General features: G+C 30.6%; 1 protein-coding gene across 1 annotated transcript in view; it reads left to right on the top strand.

Moving 5' to 3' along the window:
* LOC107440394 (inactive dipeptidyl peptidase 10) overlaps positions 1-15,491 on the top strand; it is a 220,310-nt gene that overhangs the window by 173,295 nt on the left and 31,524 nt on the right. The window contains exon 11 of the mRNA XM_071183833.1: positions 13,138-13,256. Within this exon, the coding sequence (XP_071039934.1) occupies positions 13,138-13,256 (119 nt within the window). The remainder of the gene's footprint in view (positions 1-13,137; positions 13,257-15,491) is intronic.

Genomic DNA, 15,491 nt, shown 5'->3' with positions numbered 1-15,491 from the left:
TATAGATTTTATATATAGCTTAAAGAACTTCCTTCCGGTAGAGGTAGTATACTTCTTTACTAATCCTACAGTTTGTCTAATAAATTATGCCAAGGAACTGTATATTAAAAGCAATATAGTTTAGAGAAAAAGTTTGCGGAAGATATATAAATATATAATAATATATTACATTATTGATATAATTGAAAAGTATACTTCTTTACTAAAAGTATATTAATTTTTACTGAACGATTACTTTAAATCATTTTCTTCTATTGATCGATAATGATGAATTTGTAATTTGCATAAAGTCATGAATCAGTTCGTTTCTGTAGAAAGATTCAATCCCTCCCCCCTTTAAATTAACATTATTCAATCAGTGTTAGGAAAGTCCCTGTAACCGGTACTACTGTTTAAAACTGTAATAATAATATTTATACAAATAAAATCTTAATTATTTTAATATTAAGGTTGATTAAACAAAATTACTCAAGAAATTTCTTTATATAAAATGTAGAAAAATTTTAAAAAAAGGTTTTATTTTAACACGATAACGTTTTGCGTTTTGCCCTATACTTATTAAATTTAATTTCCTAAATGTCGTAAAATCAAAAAGAAAAAACTATTATTTTAAAAAATTAACGTTTTACGAAACTCCCAGCTCTCTGAATTCCCGTACTACAACCAGGAGAACATACTCTCTCCCAACTTCCAGTAAACCACCAGCACGTACCTCTCTACACAACACCACAACCAGCACGTACCTCTCTACACAACACCACAAACCACACATACCTCTCTACACAACACCACAACCCACACCTCTCTACACAACACCACCAACAAGTGAACTTTCCGTCACGACACATTCTGCGTACACACACCAGATTCGAACTCACTAACCTCGAGCTCTTCAACCGGCCGTGTGTGCTACGCCTTAACCAACTGCGCTGCCGGAGCGCCGACAGATTGAACACTTTAATATATCACTTCTGTTTTTATGAACAAGAGGACGTTTTCTGCTCTTAGTAATATTTTCAAACCGTTTTGACTTATAAAAATTCTGAAGATTTTTCCGCTTAGAAACGTTTGAAGGTATTTCTGACTTAGTATTATTTTCAAAGTGTTTTGTCTTAGAAAAATACTGAAGAATTCGTACTTAGAAATATTTTCATGTTGTTTGAACTTTGAAAAATTCTAAAGTTCTTTGAACTTTGATAATTTAAGACTTAGCACTATTTTCAAACTGTTAGGACATAGAAATATTTGGATATTTATCGTTGTGTCCACGAATATATATTTTGGCTCATTATGTGCCCCCTAATTAGTGTATAAAAATTCCCTTCGTTACCATTGTTTGCTATATAAAACTCTCATTTCTGGCCCAGTTTGAAATTTATAAGTTAATATTAAAGGGAGTTACTCGGTGAGTCGTGTGCGTAGCTCCGGCGTCGAACTTTATACGTTTTTTAGTTATTAAAAACCCTCTTTCCCAAAGAAGAATAGTTATTTTTCACTTTATTCACGTTGAAATATCGAAAAATTTAGTATCAAAAAAATTAAATAAAATAAGAAGAAAAATACATTTAAAATTAACCAGTGACCAGAACCGAACTCCTGATCACCGGGTCTACAAACTTCTGTATCCGTGGCGCTAACAACCACACCACGGCTCACACGTTACTTCCACGAATATATAGCCTAAAGAACTGCTTTCCGGTTAATTAACAAAATCTATTTTGGCTCTTTATGTGCCCTCTAATTAATCTATAAAAATTCTCTTTGGTACCATTGTTTGGTATATAAAACTCTAATTTCTGGCCGAGTTTGAAAATTATAAATTAATATTACTCGGTGAGTCGTGTGCGCTGTTCTGGAATCGAAATTTATCCGTTTTTTAGCTGTTATTCGCTCTTTCCCAAAAGAAGAATAGTTATTTTTATTTATAGAAGACTTTATTCATGTTGAAATATCGAAAAAATAAATTTAAAAAAAATAAAATAAATAATTAGATAAAAATTTAAGAATTAACCAATGAACAGTACCGAACCCCTGATCACTGGGTCTACAAACTTCTTTTCCCGTGGCGCTAACAACCACACCATGGGGCACACGTTGCTTGTACGAATGTATAGCTTAACGGCATGAACAAATAATATATATATATNCTATAAACCGTGCTCACTATAGAGAGGTTTGATCGTATATATATATATATAAATATATATAAAATACTTACTTTCTCTTTATAGTTAAAATGGACGGAAAAAAAACATATCCATAGAGTAAATTCAACGTAAATCGCGGTAGCTGAAGAGGGCAGTAGGGCACTCGCCGATGGGGAAGTGGGCTGAGGCAGCTGATTTTATAAATAGAGGTTGTGAGTTCGATCCTGAACAATATGATCTTGAAACAATCGGCTTGTATATGCAGCAAGGTGGACGTTAAATCTGTCGTGGCTGAAAATGCTCTCCTTGATTGTGGTGAGGAAGTTTGGAGAAAGGGGTATTAACTCAGGTGCTGTACACGTCTTCGGATCAGGATAAAAATAAAAAATAACCCTAAACAAATGGTTCTAGATGTTTGGCCATGGATGGTTGATGATAAAGAGGGCTGTAGAAGGTGCTGTACACGTCTTCGGATCAGGATAAAAATAAAAAATAACCCTAAACAAATGGTTCTAGATGTTTGGCCATGGATGGTTGATGACAAAGAGGGTTGTAGAAGGTGCTGTACACGTCTTCGGATCAGGATAAAAATAAAAAATAACCCTAAACAAATGGTTCTAGATGTTTGGCCATGGATGGTTGATGATAAAGAGGGTTGTAGAAGGCCATAAAAATCCCCTGATTTGGAGAATGATTTTGATTGAAATGATTTGATTAAGAAAAATATGTTTAATGATGAATGATTTCAACAGAATTGAAATTAAACTTAATGATTCACCTTGCATTCAATTGCACGAAATGCAAAGATTTTGCCCTATTCAATTTTGCGAACAATTTCTTTCATTTGCTTCTCTAAGCTTTTTAGTTTGTTTTTTTTAAATATTCAATGCTTTTTGAAACGTTAAAATAAAATAAATAACGGAATATATGTTATAATGGTATGTTGCTGAGATCTTTATAAAGGTTACGATTACAACCTTTCGACTAAAAAATAGATAATAAGTTCGTTTTTTGGAAGAAAAAATAATGTCCTAAATTGCCGCCATTTTCGTCAATCACTGTTTGTTAATGAATTCTGATGCTGAGAAAAATTTTGTTTTTTATTTGTTTCTCTAAGCTTTTAGATTTTTTATAGCCTAATTACAAGCGACAAATGACACTAATTATCTGGCGAAAAATTTAATATTTTGTTAATCCATTATGGCAGGATGGAAATAAGAAAAAGAATGCTCCGCCTTTTTAGTGGCACATTAATATTAATATGGACTTAAAATTATTATTTTTTTACTTTTAGAGTTGTGAAAAAGAAGACAAGTTTCTCTTATATGCCTTAAAATAGCTGAGTAATATTGAATTAAAGGAAATATAATTACCACATCTACATTATATTCTCTACGCACAAAAAATTATTTTATCTGCATATATGCTTAGTAAAATATAAATTTAATCTGCATGTAAACTGAAAATCTATTTTTGGCCAATCAAAAGAAATTTTAAAAAAATGCGGTATTATTTTTATTGAAATATGCATAAAATACATTCAATAAAGCAGAAAAAGTTACATCTGTGAGAAATTATGCTTTATTTAAGAAATGAAGAGATGCAAAAATTTAATAAACTGCATAATAGTGATAGTGCGTAATATTAATAGTGCATAAATGGTAAAGGTGAAAAAAATAGTAATTTATTTAAAGAAAGAACTAGCAACTTAAATCCGAAATAATAAAAAAACATATGATTAGTTTCAGGTGAAATAATTATACATTTTCTGAAAGTTGGATTTTTTAATGAATGTTTCAAGTTAGCAAGCGTATTTTAAAAATTTCTCAGCAGAAAGTGGCTGCGCCAACTGATTTACTAATTTAGATGCCTTCAGAACACTTATAAATAGCAGAAAAATAAATTTAATCAAAAATATAAGTTTCAATAAAAAATATTTATTGAAATGGTTCATTTAAGCACTTTTGTCGGAAAATAAGCTTATTAAGAAATGCCTTATAGCTGAAATTTAAAAAAAAAACTTGACAAGAAAACTTTTTAATGATAAATATTATTATAACAAATTTTAACCCAAAAATATTAGTTATTCTATTAAGAATAAAAATTTGTTTTAGTTAAAACATATTTTATTTTCTAAGTAATAATACTTATAATTTTAAAATTTTTCTATTTTTATTGAAGTAATACATTTTCCTTAAATTCCCTGGACACAAATGACCCTCGATGTTACATTAATTACAATATATTGTTAAACGAAAATGTGTAGCAAACACTGCAAAGTTTAGAAGAGTTCAGGAGAAACAATTAATTTAAGAAGATTCAAAAATAAAAATAAACCTTTTCAATTTAGCAGTGCAAGTTGCAGTTTCTAAATTAAGAAAGTATATGAATTTTGGGGTACACGTTTTATTGTTTTTCTCATTCAAATATTGCCAGAATATACACTCTATAACAAAAAAATCGACGCACCAAGAAGGAGTTGTCCGATTGAAACGAAAATTGGTGAATAGGAAGACAATGTACAGAATAGTAAATGATTAAAATTTCAGAACAATTGAATAATTTATTGCAGAGTTACAGTACCAAGTTCAATAAAGTGTTGACCCACCTCTACCCTGGATACAAGCTGCCACACGGCGTGGCATAGACCGATAAAGCTCCCGAATGGTCTCTTGCGGTATTTCCTGCCAAATTCGATCCAATTGTCGAACGAGGTCATCAACATTCCCAGCCAGATGCAATCGCCTTCCCATCATATCCCAGATATGCTCGATGGGAGAGAGATCTGGTGATTTGGCAAGCCAAGGAAGAGTTTGACAAACTTGCAGACAGTTCATAGCAACACGTGCCGATTGTGGTCTGGCATTGTTCTGCTGAAAAACCAGCTCAGGGCACTGCAAAAGGAACGGTAGCAAAACAGGTCTTAGGATGTCGTCGACGTACCCCTGTGCAGTAAGTGTACCTCTAATGACGACCAAAGGGGTCCAGTTGTCAAAGGAAATGGCACCCCAAACCATAATGCCTTGTTGAGGGCAATAGTGAAGGCAGGATCCCCCCTCTGCCCTGTGCATCTCCACACAAGTCTTCGATGATCCTCAGGACACAGTTGGAAGTGGGATTCGTCGCTAAAGACTATACGTCCCCAGTCGGCATCATTCCAACCATATCTATTCAAAACATTCATGCACACGAAATTTCAAAGCAATCGTATGATTGCTTCTTGTTGCGTCAATTTTTTTGTTGTAGAGTGTACTTTGCTAAAAATAGCTTTGCGTGTTTCAGAGAATTAAAAAAAATGAACATTAGTGGTGTTGACGGGTAATAACATTTTAAAAACTCTTTATCTAAACTTTTACTCGCATTATTTACATATCTAGTATATACATTCTATAGTTCTGAAATATTTTCCACTGGGTTGATGGTATTTTATGTAAAAAGAGGAACATCTATTTTACATTGTCAGTAAACTCCGTTTAATTCTGCTAACCACGTATTTATCGATAGGATATATAAATAGGCGGAAAAGGGGGAGAGGGGAGAAATTCATATAAAAAAATTAAACATATTTTTAGTATAAAAAATTATAATCATTATTTTTTCAGAGTCCTTTTTTTGAAGTTACTTTAAGAATATTTCTTTACTTGATGTAATCGTTTCTTAATTCTAATATTTTATAAAAACTATCCTCTTCCGCATGATAATAAACTCACTAAAAATTTTCTTTTGACACGTTCTATACTATCATAAAAAGAGCTTACTATTACATTTTAATAAAACATACTTTCAAATCTATATATATATTTTTCTTACTCGGCGACAAAAAAGCCTCATTACAACTCCCCGAATGGCAATGCTTGAAAATCGACCGCTAAAAATGTCACATACCAAGTCTAGCTGAGGTGGCTCAACATATAGCGTTTTAAAAAACTGAAACTGAAAAAACCAGGGAGAGCATTCTCGCCAAATGTGATCCCTTCCGAAATTCACCCTATCAGCTGCTGCAATCTCATACTATTAAGCTAGGCAGAAGTGAGTAGTCTTTGTCGATATATCTCTATTTTAGTATTTTATCGAAAGCGCTTTTTTTTACGAATTTATATATTACGAATTTATTTGACGATTTTGATTTATATCACGAATGTATTTGTTTTATTATTGTTATTAGTTATTCATTGAAAAATGAGTCTCAGTCGTGATTTACGCTTTAAGATTTTATACTTTAGCACATTTCTAATAGGTTTAACGAATTGCATGTCAATTATTTGAATTCAAATTTATTTTAATGACTTAATATTTACTAAGAAGATGTAAGTTTTTTTTAAATAAAAGTTGTTACATGGATTTGAATGATCGTTTTGAATTCTTAGAATTTTGTGCATTTGCAATGTACCTAAGTTAGTAGCGAGCAAGGCGATCTTGGTTTGTGAAGCAAACCATATAAGATTGCGTAGCAATTTTCGGGGATTTGCGAGCGTCAGCGAACAGGGGGGCGCAGCCCACTAGTAGTAATATATTTTCCAAACGATACTTGTGTTTTTAATCTGAATGAGGTAATTTTATTAAATAATTTCTTCCTGCATTTTTCCTGTTCTTATTGTTATTTAAATTAAGTCAAATATCGAAAAATATGAAATAATAATATTTGTACATATCAAAAGATAACACACATAGAGTTCAATTAATTATATACCATAATGCCCTGATATTCAGCGCCTCAGGTGTTCTTAAAAAAAGAAAACTTGATACAATAGTGTGTAATTTTTGCATCGATCAACACAACAATTTATTAGATTAATTTATACTTCCAATATACATACTCGTAATATACTAGTAATAAGTCTTTTTGGGGAATTTAAGTCGCAGCAAAATCATATTATTTATTTCCAGTTTTCCTAAGTTTAGAGTAACAAGATAATAATATAAGCACTTACGTTATCTTTTTACGTTAATCATTTGTTATTTTGAATTTAAGCCTTATTTAAGTTCAAATTACCAAAAAAATAATAGAAAAATTTTTAAAAAAAGTTCGAATAACTTTTGATCTAATGATCGGATCTTCACATTCTAGGATTTAGTTTTAATGGTTTGTTGGGATGGCTTCAAATATGCTGATTAATTAGTAAATATTATATTTTGAGCTAAGAAATAAGATATATAAACTTACTTTCTTTTTTTCTGGGACATATGGTCTCACAATCTAAGAAATATGGTCGAAATACTTTGGCCAGGAGTACTACTCAGAGGAAGAATGTTTATGTTTCTAAGTTCATAACTTAAAAATATCGTTTGCACTAATTAATTAGCATTTTTGAGGCAACCTCTTCGAACCATTAAGATTGAGTCTAGAGTTATTCAGTTATTGAGTCAAAGTTATTCCGTTTATTTTTTCTCGCACTGTTCACAACAATACATCTTATTTATAAAATTGTTGACTCCAGGCTAGTATGCTGTGAGATTTTCATAACTTTGCCACAAGGCAACAGAAATGAAAATCATTTTTAAGGTGAACAACAGTCACATCTTTTTCCGCTCGGCAATCGTATAAAAAGACGATAGTAATAAAATAATTCAGGGCGTGGCAAAAAATTCGGAAAAATATCCTTGGATAAAAATTCAATTCAGTGCAGTGTTTGAATCAAAATGGTGCTAAGCTTGGTTTAGTAATTTTTACGTAGAGATACTCAAATGGCAAATAGAACTATTTTTTTCAATCTATTAGAAATCATTAGAAATGGAAAATGATTCATGAAAATATTACTATGTATGGAACTAATTTCTCTTCTCAGAAGCAGAATCAATTAATTTTGTTTAAAATATTCATTGGGATCTCCGAAAAGTGTGACACAGAAGCGTCGGAAAGAAAATCTGTGACCCACAATCTTCACTCTTTTTACCTAAGAATTGTCATTTGATGATTTGTAAGCTCCAAAATTCGTTTAAGTCTGTCTTGAACGCAACAAAGCGTTGGTGATCCAGTATTTATTTTATAATTTGACCAAAGCATATGACTCGTTGGCTAGTAATAGCAATCTTCTTTAGATCTTCTTGTGTTTACGAAAAAAGTCATTTTTTCGATGTTCCAGTTAGGAAGAGGATATAACAATACCTCAGGACACAAGTTCCAACAGAACTAATCCCGAGTTTTATTTCTTATGAGTTGGAATAACGATAGCTGTTTTTAAAACATCAGGTATTTTTAAGTTTTAACTAAAGTTATATAATTAATTCTCGAAAAAGTATGTTGTGCAAGTTTATTTTTTCATATCACGTTTGTCTAATTGCTTTTTTTGGTTTCAATATGTTTAAAAAAATCATTGAAGAAAACTTCATGTCTTGTTTTTTTTTGTATGGTTTATCCGCCAACTGATAAACTTTTTCTTTTTCTCAAGATCATAATTCAATAATTTTCTTTCAGAATAAATTTAGTTAAGAGAATTAACAATCTTTTTATCACTAAGAGAAAGCTTTTATCCAATCCACAGATTCACAAATTTATTGATATTAGCAGCGCCCTTTCTATGGTCAATTTCAGTGATAAAATCATCTAAACAATTTAGTTCCTCTGTCGTGGCTGAAGAAATATTCTTGATCATAGATGGCGCCCCTGAAAAAGCCAGAAACGCACTTTCTGCTTTAAATTTGCTTGGTTTCACCAAACAGGCTTGCTAGTGACATTAGAAACAACAACAGCACTAGTTCCCCTGTAAAAATTCCTTATGCAGTGCAGTTGTAATATTTTTCTTGGGTGTTTTCTAATTGTATATCATCTGTTTTTCTTACTGTATTATTTATAATAAAGCATAATCTACATTGTACAAAATTCCGGACTAAATTAGGGTAAAAATTGCTCAAATGCAGGTACTTTTCTCCGTAAAACCCGTTTTTACCGGTACAAGCTAAGGAACATAAAATCTGATATACCGTAATATTCACAATAATAATAACCATAAAATCAACGAATCACTCTTAAATAAATGTTACTTTTAAAGTCACGGTACTATATGTTACGGTAAAAACGGATTTCGCTTAATTTGATCCGGAATTTTTTTTTACAGTGCATAGACAGAAATATCCATAAATATAATAAGGAAAACATGTCAGTGGGTGAATGCATTTTCGAACTGCAAATAAACTTGGGACCGAATAAATATGTAAGAATAAATATGTAAGAATGCTTTTTACAAGAAATGAAATACTACTTAAATATTCTTTGGAATTTCTTACTTTCATTCTTTAATTAAATGAAATATATACCGTAAACTTTAAATATTTTAACTTACAAAATAATAATATATATTCCAAAATCGGTAAGGAAATGTCATTTCAAACATCTGAGCTTTCTGTCGAAATGAAATTCTGATATTAAAACTTATTTTAATAAATAGAACGCTTACAATTTTACATCTAACAGAAAAGTGCGGATATATGTTTTAAGAAAGAAATCTGATTCCGTTTATTCGAAAAGAATGAATTTTTTGGAAATATTTCATCTCATAAATTCCAAGTCTCAATTCTAATAAAAGTTAATGTCTTTTACTTCCTCTTGTTCCGATTAGAAACGTTAGAGAATGTATTATTATTAAAAATTTATTGCACGAAATAAAAAATATAATTAAAACACAGAAATAGTATTATTTATTGTAATTTATGTAATTTATGATTCAGCAGTTCACCAAAATATAGTATAAATAATTAAACTCAATGCTTTATTTAGATTAAAATATAGCTACTAAACAAAACATTTAAATCCAGCTTAAGGGGATACTTTAGACATGGGTAATAAACGCAAAGGGGTTGAATGGATCTTGTACTGGCTTCCATATCATATCCAATGTAAATCATGGAAGATGCATTTTTAAAATGTTTAAAGATTTCAGTTATTAATTTTGGTTTGCTTCAAATCTTTATTCTCCTTTCGCTATATTTATTTTTGTGTTAAAAACCGATGTATCATTTTTTGCGCAGATGCTGAATAAAAAAAAATTTGCAACCGTTACGGAAAATAAAGTTAAAAACAAAGTAAATCATTCGTAGATACTAGCAAACGTTTTATTTTTTATCTAAGCACAAAAAAAAGAAGAAGAAACTATACGCTTTTATGTTAAAAAAAGAAATTTAGACACTATGATTTTCACTGAGAAAAAAATATGGTCGAGACAACCTAAATAAGGAAAAAAATTTCGTGTTTCTGACTCTATAACAAAATCTCTGGTTTTCTTTTTTTTTCTTCCTTTTTGCGTTGGTAATAATTGTGGCAAAATTATTAATAAAATATGGTTTTAGAGTATGTGATAAACTTTGCTGAAGAGATGGTAAAATTTAGTAATTTTATCTTAGTAGTTTTATCTTTACTTTAGAGTATGGCATAAAAAAAATTTATTTGGTTAAATTTACTCTATAGTTTGGTAATTTTGACTAAATGCATGGAAAATTTTAGAAACCAGAATTTCCGGTAAGCTATTATATATAAACTGAAAAAAACGCATGTCGTTCCAACGTATGTCAGATTTGAAGAGCAGATATAATGAATTCTGACCTTCCTATGACTTGGACCATATTTCATAGCAACTCCTAGAATAACGAAGACATTAGGAAACTGTGCGTAGCTGCAGTTTCCTACACGTTCTGGTTAAGATTCTTCGTAGTAGCTGTATAACAATTTTACTTTAAACATAGAAATTACTTTAAATATGCAAGCAATGAATATCCTTTACGAGCGTAGTTAAAATTTCAGCATATTTTTCAGCAAAATTTCAGCATATAATTTTTGTAATGATGGTCAAAATAATTAGTAGTCAACATTGTTAAAGATAAATAAAATATTAAAATATACATATTTTACTACTTTGATAAAATAAATCCCTCAAATATCAGGAGAATTGGAACTTTATGGAGCCACCAGGACTAGTATGCTGCTGTACAATTAAAAAAAATATAGATTTTGAGATTTAATTATTTTAATAGGAAATAAATTTACTATTATTGGTACAAAGAAATATACTATAAGTACTATGTAAATGGATTTTTTGCGGCCCAGTGGAAGGAGTAGGTACAGAAGAAAATTTATTGATTATCATAATTTTTGACTAACAGGAATTGACGTAAAGCCAAAGCATTTTGCTAAATGATATCGAACACAGTTTATCTTTCTTTTGAAGAGGTGAACATCTAAAAGCCATCAGAGCTTAAACCCATCGGAAAGCGTAACACATAATAATAAGTTTTAAAAAAAAGGAATTATTTTTGCTAAATAATTTTGTTAGTATGTTTTTATGTAGTATTTTGTTAGAATGTATGTAATTTTGTTAGTAGAGTTGTTTAATTGCTTTTTTCATAACCGGTACCAAAAACGAGTTTTTAGCTAGTATCGAAATAAAAATAAGTGACAACATAGTTTGTTTTAATAAAAATTTTATTTTCTGTGCAAGTTTTGATATTTTTAAAATTAATTATTATAGCTTAAAATAATTGAATCGTGCTTATTCTCTTCTTCAAAATGAGTTTAAATGTTGTTTAAAGCAAAATAAGACTAGATATTTAAAAAAACGTAATGAGAAAGTGAGCGCATTCTGAGCAGAATGAGTAATTAATTGAAAATTCGAAGACCTTACATTTTTTACAATTATCTTTGACTTATTTCCAATTGCAGTAGTGAAATTTTTAAAAAGAGAGTTTACTGAAAATCATTCATTCGGAGTCTCATGAAAACATGTAGAGAGTTGAAAGCGGAAAGTTTCCGTAAAGATACAGAAATATATTCACAAGAGGCTCAGTAATTTTACTGAAAAGTCGATAGGTAAAGCTCTAAAAATTATTCCCCAGCTCTTAAATAAAGTAGTTTCTGGTTCTGATGCAGCTTGGAAATATTATATTGGAGTGGAATCCGCGAAAGAGAAATTTAATTAGAAACCCCGAAGACACCAATACGAAGAATCGAACTCGGACCGAAGTCGTGGTAGCTATAGAATCTACAAGCTACATTTAATAGGTAGCTACTTGCCTGTAGCTACCTATATATTACTACCTATTATTGACTGTTAGAAGTTTTATTCTAAAATTACAGTAAAATAATTAACAGCAGCCTGTACATCCAACTAGCGGTAAAATTTATGGTAAACACCATGTTTTAGATTTATGGTTTTTAAACCATTTACAGCTAGTATGAGTAAATAACCATAAATAGAAAAACTATACGTCTTTTTTACCATTTACAACAATTACAAGAAATTACCTCTTACAACTATTACTATTACAACATTTACAAGAAATTTAACCAGTCATTGGAGCTAAGATTTTTTTAGGAAATGGGCATTGGAGTTAAAATGTGGTTGAGTTGTGTTTTATCAAATGAACCTTGAAGCGTTGTTTTATTAGTTTATCTGATATCTTCACCTATCTTAACAGATGGGAAATACTAGACTTTTTTTTTTAAATGGCTTTATAGTGCTGCCATCTTCGCGGAAATGAAAGTATCGTATTCTAATAGTCCGAGGAATCAGAATGGGGAGTGCAGGATACAGGAAACTCTTCATGTTTTGAGGAGAATGGAGGAAATATTGCGGTGTCAACACTGGGACCTGAACCCTCGTTCTGTCTGTCATTACGTTGGTGCGAAAAAATTCAGATTGTGTAACCGCATTAGGTGAAAGTAGTTAAGAGACTGCATTTCTCACAGTTTTCATCTTATTCATGATTGTTTGAAAATGGTCCAATAACAATTAAATAAATTATCATTTAGTTATTTTTTAGGAAAATTTCTAACACTATATAAATAACAATACATCGATATTTCTAAAATAGAGTCACTTTAGAGAAACGCGGAGGGGAAATTATCTGTAAATTTGTTTCGTAACTAATCAGTCGAAACAAGAACTTAATTAAAAAAAAGCTTCCGGCTTTTTCTTGTATTTTTACTGAAGTTTTTTACAGCTTTGATAATCTTTTACACTTTTTTTTACTTTTTTGACATTCAACTTTTTAATTTTTTAAGGCCGGTCGTGAAAATCCCACTGCAGTCCTTTGGGTTGTAGATGTTCGAAACCCATCCAGGATATTGCATCGAGACGTGAAACCTCCCAGAGAAGTTCAGGACCAATTAGTTCACGTGTGGTTTGTATTATGTTTTAATTCAAATATTTTAAAGATAATTTAATCGTGAATTTGCCTCTCATAAAGCTCCCAAATTTTAGTTTATTATAAAGTTAATCTAATTTCATGCATTAACATTAATTGTTTTCGTTAAATTTACGAATACATTATCCATGTAACTATTAAGGGAAAAATTAACTGAATTGTTGAAAGCGAAATTTGTATTTTTAAGAGAGTCTCGTTTTATATTCGTTTCGTTTTAATTTCACAATAACGCCGTGAAACTTCACTAAGTTTACATAAGTTGAGATTTAGTTAAGATTTATAGTAAATCTGTTAGAATTTAAAAATGAAAGTGCAGAAAAGTTTAAAAAAGAAGTAACTCTTAATCTGATTCGTCCCAGATATAAATTATTATTTAAATTTTACAGCAGTTTCTTTGAAAAATGCTACAAAGGATTTTATTACTTAGAAAAAAATTTTTTTAATATATTTCCTTTCTAAAATATCATGAAACTTAATTTAAAAATCTCTCTCCAAATCGTAAAATTTACGGAAATAGGTCAAATACTTGAATGAAGAATTTAAATGATTAAATCAGAGCATCATCCAAATTTTTGAAAATTATTCAATAAAGTGAATTAATACCAGCTGATGCAAGTCTTTTTTGAGAAATAATATTTTAGTGAGAAAATGAAGTAGTTAGAATTTTCTTAGATCTCCTTCCCTAATTTGCATAACCCAAAATAAATCCTTTCCTTATCGCATATAGTATTGCATATCATATTGTATACTTTCTATCCCGAGTCACGCAACAAGCATTGAATAATAATCTTCCATGCAACATTGTATCTATTCCATGCAATCATTTTGATATGATGAGTAGGGATCAAGAGTTTGGAGGAGACAGTAAGGCAAAGCTTGTCTACGTATTCTTACCATGTTATTTAAATGTATGCTTATGAGCTGATGGCGTGATCAACCAACTGCATATACAAGTCTGAGTTCGCTGCTTAATACTGTTAGTTAGAAATATATGTTTCGAGTTGCGTAGAAAGCCAATGTGAATGGGTTGTGCTTAAATATGCAAATATATTACCAATAAATGTAAGGCATTATTTTAAGTTTAGTTTATAAATTATCTTCCAATCATGCCATTGATTAAGTAGTTAGGATTAATAATGAGTGAACATAAGGGGAAATAAGAACAGATTTGAAATCATCGTTAAAAAAATTCGAAATGAGTTTAACCATAATATCATTCAGAACTTACTGCTAGATAAACATGGTATTTAATAGAACCATATTAATTATAATACGACTAGGGGGCTAAACCCCCTGTTTTCTGACGCTCACCAACCCCGATGATTGTTTCGCAATAATTATTTTGTCTTGGCATTAAACAGTTGAAATTATTTCAAGTAAAAATATATGTACTGAAAAGAACACTTGTGCCGCCAATTGCCAGGTCCAAATATTTCACGTATGATGCTATTAAGATCTATTAAAGGACACATTTTCTAAGAAATCATTTTTTGAAATAATATTTAATATTAAAAATATATTGTTATTAAATTTGGTGAGTTTACAACTGTAATTTAAAATTTTGGGGAAAATATACTTGAGGGTGCCCCTTGGCGAAATTGGCGACTTATGTTTGGCGCTATTCCTGTTTGCGCGGAACACCGTGGTAACAGGAATTGCGGCCAAAACATCGGATTCAACAAATTCAATTCAACAAAACATCGGATAAAGCTTGCAATGAACCCAATATAAGCAAAATTAATAAACCCAATAAAAAGGATTTTGAATCAAAGCAAAATTAATGGAGTAGGCGCAGAAAGAAAAGGGAAAAAACAACAACTCACTTCTTCATTAAGCTTGAAGATTCTCAGATTTAGGTGCACAGAAATATCTAATAACAGTTAGATACTGTCTAAATTTATCATGAATAGAATCTGTGTACCTCCATCGCCACATAAATTCGACAAAATACGAATTGAAAATGGCATCTGTGGTACCGGACTGGCGGACATTTTTACGACTGCCCACATACCTTCAATCTTATTGATCAGAAGCAAAAGTTACCTTACCAGCCGGTATCCAAAGTAGAACTAACGAACCTCTGAAATTTTATATACCGTTGAACATTTAAAAATAACGCTAAAATCTAAAACAATCAGAATCACGATTGGGTTTCAACATCGCCCAGCTTGGCGATCAACCGCGATCAAAACTTGGCGAGAATCAAGGGGC

Source organism: Parasteatoda tepidariorum, chromosome 7 (genome assembly GCF_043381705.1).
Source record: "Parasteatoda tepidariorum isolate YZ-2023 chromosome 7, CAS_Ptep_4.0, whole genome shotgun sequence".
Taxonomy (NCBI): Eukaryota; Metazoa; Arthropoda; class Arachnida; order Araneae; family Theridiidae; genus Parasteatoda; species Parasteatoda tepidariorum.
This window is presented reverse-complemented; position numbering and strand designations above follow the sequence as displayed.